This window comes from Palaemon carinicauda, chromosome 3, assembly GCF_036898095.1.
Source record: "Palaemon carinicauda isolate YSFRI2023 chromosome 3, ASM3689809v2, whole genome shotgun sequence".
Classification (NCBI taxonomy): Eukaryota; Metazoa; Arthropoda; class Malacostraca; order Decapoda; family Palaemonidae; genus Palaemon; species Palaemon carinicauda.
Window position 1 is genome coordinate 170,263,770 of NC_090727.1, and position 5,000 is coordinate 170,268,769.

Below are 5,000 nucleotides of genomic sequence, written 5' to 3' on the forward strand. Positions count from 1 at the left end.
AAACTAACCTTACAACTTCCTGATAGAAAATAGTCATATACATCTCCATGGACCCAGAGAGGTCGAGCAAAAGTATAAATCTGGGCTTCTGTTTGGGTGGTTCTTGGATTACCTGAAATTTGGGATTCAGGTCTGGGATCGAATTCTGGTTACTTGGGGGATTTCTGTAAATAGAGATACGGTATTTATAGTTATTAGTGACCTGAGGTCGTTTGATTAAATAGTCAACCATAAGTTGGTTGTAGAGGGGAATGCTAAATTTGATCCTGAAAGTTGTTTTGTATTACTATTCGTCATTAATGAACAGTCTGCATCAAGTAAACATCTCACATGGAAGATTAATGGATTGGTTGAATGAATTGGAAAAGTTCTGGCTTTCAGAAGTAGTATTATGAATATCTTAAACTAAAGGATAGCTTTTTGGAACAATAATATTCAATTTTAAGCATATGAGTTCTTATTTCGACCTTACCCTCTCTATTTAAAATCTGTTATGACCTAGCTTCTGTAGCTGCTGGGGTAAGACACATTCGAAATGCCCAATTTCCTTGAAAAAAATCCAGCTTATAAAAAGAATATTTTGGGTTTTTGTCAGAGAACAAATAGTATCAGTACCAATAGAGGCATTGTGGATTTACTAAGTTAGGGAAGATGAACTTACTTACCTGTCTCTGAAATCTTCATGTCTGCTTATGACGTGCCACGTTGACTTGCCGTCACAACGCAGGTTCTGAGGACTGGGTGCAAAAGAGTTATGGGGAATGTCCTCGTCGTCGCAGAATTGAGTAACCTGAGGTCAGAGAGGTCATTTAATGGATAGTATGGTGAAGTTGTTGGAATTAGTCAAGAGTATTGTTTCATATATTCATACATGGTGCGTACTTCAACATATATGGAATACATTGAAAAAAAAAATATTGTTGTCAACCTCCAGAGCATTTTAAAAACAACTATTTGTATTAAGTTATGCATCATGTCCCTATTTACATGGATAATGTATTAATGGAAGTACATGGTATTGTAAAATAATGCTTTTTATTTTGACGTTTATCAAGCATTCACACTTGAATATAATACGAACGGGCAATGGTATTTCCAAATATAATATTAAATCCTATGAATGAGAATAAGTATTGTAAACAAGTATATAATATTTTTTTCAGATTTCTTAACGAAGTACCCCATCCAAAATTCAGTAGTCAATAAAATCTTGTTAACTGGCTGGGGGTATCCCCTTCATATCTTACAGAATCCAAGAAGTGTAGACTCATTAGCGACCCGTTGACGTTCTCCTTGGTTGATGGATAGAAGTGGCAATTAGAGTCTGGCAGCCCAGTCAAAGTGTCCGCTTGACACTTGCTTCCATCCTCCTTCAGTAGCCAGCCCTTCAGGCCCTCGGTACATCCAGTGGAATGTACCTGTAAGGATGATAGATAGTATCCGTCAGAATATTACAGTAAAGGTTTAAATGTCCTTCATGATTGGCAGAGTCAAGGGACAGTGACAATGCCCAAGAGATTGACCAGATATCCATATTAGTGCCCAAGCCACCTCTCTACCCAAGCTAAGACCAGGAAGGGCCAGGGAATGGCAGGTAAACCTATAGGCTCCCCCATACCCCCCTATTCTTAGGTCACATGGATGGTGAGGTTGTAGAAACTTCAAGAAACTATCTAGATTGAGCAGAACTCGATCTCCCGTCCAGTAGAACGCCAGGCAGGGACATTACTAATAGGAATTGATATGGAAAAAAACGGCCTGAAAGGTTTGCAACATACCGACTATGAAGTTAAGGAATTGAGTTTTCATGGGGAAATTTTGATAAATTAAGGCCACGAAGGCTTGAAATACAGGAATGGCAAGACCATTAAAATGCTGGAACGTCATCAAAGAATTGGAATATGTTTCTCATCAGTTGTGCTAGAGTTGGGAGGTAATTCCGTTAACGAGACTAGATATTTACGACAATAAAGGATACTGTTTCACAAAGATATTCGGTAGTTTATTGGCAAATGGTGTGGGTCATGGAAGTTATTTTGTATTTTTTATGTTTTTATGTAATGTAGAAGTAATGACATTCCCACATGGCTGGAAGTATTCTAATATTTGAGTACATGATTAGACATCTTCATTACAACATACTGTACAGTACAAGATAGGAAGCTCTCAATTAAGTAGATGCAGACCTGATAATTATTTTATTATCTCTCTCTCTCTCTCTCTCTCTCTCTCTCTCTCTCTCTCTCTCTCTCTCTCTCTCTCTCTCTCTTGTTACTTACCTGGAGGTCATCTCCTATGTAGAAAGGTGAAAAAAATGTTCCATGTGTTCCGTATTCGTCAAAGACTCCCCATCGTAGATGGGCCCATTCGTGTACCAGTACCTTTCCTATTCATGTGACATTAAAAGTTTTGAAGTATAAGATTAAATGCTAATGTACGATATGTCAATACATACAAGTACATTATATATGTGTGTATATATTATTATTATTAGCTAAGCTACCACCCTAGTTGGAAAAGCAAGATGCTATAAGCCAAAGGGCTCCAACAGGGGAAAAAATAGCACTGTGAGGAAAGGAAACAAGGAAATAAGTAAACTATAAGAAAAGTAATGAACAATCAAAATAAACTATTTTAAAAACTGTAACAACATCTGATTAGATCTTTCATTTATAAACGATAAAAAACAAGAGGAACAGACACACACACATATATATATATATATATATGTATATATATATATATATATATATATATATATATATATATATATATATATATATATATATATATATATATATATTCCTTGTGGTTTACTTACATTTAAATATTACTGTTCTTGTGAATTATACTGTACGTATTTTTTAACATGAAAAAGTCCGGCAACTGTCCAAGTGGTTCTTTTGAATTTTGTATATCATTAGAGATAAACTAATTGAAATAATAATTGTATTTACCTGGTGGACCGTACTTATCCCGCAGTTGGTCGTACATCTCAATTACGTATGTGTCAGCTAGGTGTGTATAGTCTGCCGGTTCACCACAGGTACCTAGTTGGAGGGTGTAAGGCTCAGAGCCATAAGTTGGGTGGGGCCTGTCAATACGAATCTCAGCATCTGAGAGCCATCCAGAAATTTGTGTTGGCTGGGAACAGAAATATTATTATTATTTTTATTGTTATTATTGTTGTTGTTGTTGTTGTTATTAGCCTAAATTACTGCTTGCTTAGTTGTTTTCATGAGACATTCTTGGGGTTATTTTCTCTCGTTCAATTTTTTTCTCCTGCTGGATATTGTCTTATTTATGAAATCCGCAGTATTACCAAAGGAACTAACTGAACTTTCCCCTTCTCCCAGAGTTACTGATAAACCAATTCCTTCAACATTTGGTGTACTCACACCTGCTGCTATTGTCGATACTGCTGACAGTCGATAAAATTAATTGTTTTTCTAAGAACGCTGAAGGCCAAAAATTGGGACTTGTGTCAGCTGATATTCGCCACAGTAAAAATCCTATACCTTAAATGCTTACTTTTTGGGCTCGTAAGCCCTTCTATAGCTCATCCATCCTCTTCGTGCAATAATCACTTTTAGCCACGCAATTCATTTTGATTGATTTATATATTTTACATAACATGATTAATTATGGCAAAGTACAACATATTAATTCTAATTTCATTGTACTTGATTTTTATTGATTAAATCAAGACATACTGCGTATTCCTTCTTGGTTTGTACATACATACATATACCAAGGCACTGCCCCCAATTTTGGGGGGTAGCCGACATCAAACAAATGGAACAAAAAGGGGCTCTCTCCTCTCTACGTTCCTCCCAGCCTGACAAGGGACTCAAACGAGTTCGGCTGGTACTGCTAGGGTGCCACAGCCCACCCTCCCCCGTTATCCACCACTGATGAAGCTTCATAACGCTGAATCCCCTACTGCTGCTACCTCCGCGGTCATCCAAGGCACCGGAGGAAGCAGCAGGGCCAACTGGAACTGCGTCACAATCGTTCGCCATTCATTCCTATTTCTTGCACGCTCTCTTGCCTCTCACATCTATCCTCCTATCACCCAGAGCTTTCTTCTCTCCATCCATCCACCCAAACTTTGGCCTTCCTCTTGTACTTCTCCATCAACTCTTGCATTCATCACCTTCTTTATCTAATAGCCATTTTCCATTATCTCAACATGGCCAAACCACCTCATCACATACATATCCACTCTAGCTACTAACTCATTTCGTACACCCGTTCTCACCCTCACTACTTCGTTCCTCACCCTATCTACTCGAGATACACCAGCCATACTCCTTAGACACTTCATCTCAAACACATTCAATTTCTGTCTCTCCATCACTTTCATTCCCACAACTCCGATCCATACATCACAGTTGGTACAATCACTTTCTCATACAGAACTCTTTATATTCATGCCCAACCTTCTTTTTTACTACTCTCTTAACTGCCCCAACACTTTGCTTCCTTCATTCACTCTGACGTACGTCTGCTTCCACTCCACCATTTGCTGCAACAACAGACCCCAAGTACTTAAACTGATCCACCTCCTCAAGTAACTCTCCATTCAATATGACATTCAATCTCGCACCACATTAACTCTCAACTTCCTTCTCTCTCACACCATTCCAAATTCTGTCACTAATCGGCCAAGCTTCTTTTCCTCGTCTGCAACCAGTACAGTATCATCTGCAAACAATAACTGATTTACCTCTCAATCATGGTCATTCTCGTCTACCAGTTTCAATCCTCGTCCAAGCACTCTAGCATTCACCTCTCTCACCACTCCATCAACATACAAGTTAAATAACCACGGTGACATCACGCATCCCTGTCTCAGCCCCACTCTCACCGGAAACCAATCGCTCACTTCATTTCCTATCCTAACACATTCTTTACTACCTTTGTAGAAACGTTTCACTGCTTGCAAAAACCTTCCACTAACTCCATATAACCTTATCACATTCCACAATGCTTCCCTA

The 5,000-nt window shown here is 38.4% G+C and overlaps 1 protein-coding gene across 2 annotated transcripts in view; it reads right to left on the reverse strand.

Moving 5' to 3' along the window:
* The window catches only part of LOC137638760 (calcium-activated chloride channel regulator 1-like), a 70,914-nt gene that overhangs the window by 55,675 nt on the left and 10,239 nt on the right, over window positions 1-5,000 (reverse strand). For both annotated transcript variants that reach the window (XM_068371110.1, XM_068371108.1), the window contains exons 3-7: window positions 2,958-3,144; window positions 2,280-2,386; window positions 1,248-1,418; window positions 666-790; window positions 9-164 (exon numbers count right to left, since the gene is read on the reverse strand). In XM_068371110.1, the coding sequence (XP_068227211.1) occupies window positions 9-164; window positions 666-790; window positions 1,248-1,418; window positions 2,280-2,386; window positions 2,958-3,144 (746 nt within the window). The remainder of the gene's footprint in view (window positions 1-8; window positions 165-665; window positions 791-1,247; window positions 1,419-2,279; window positions 2,387-2,957; window positions 3,145-5,000) is intronic.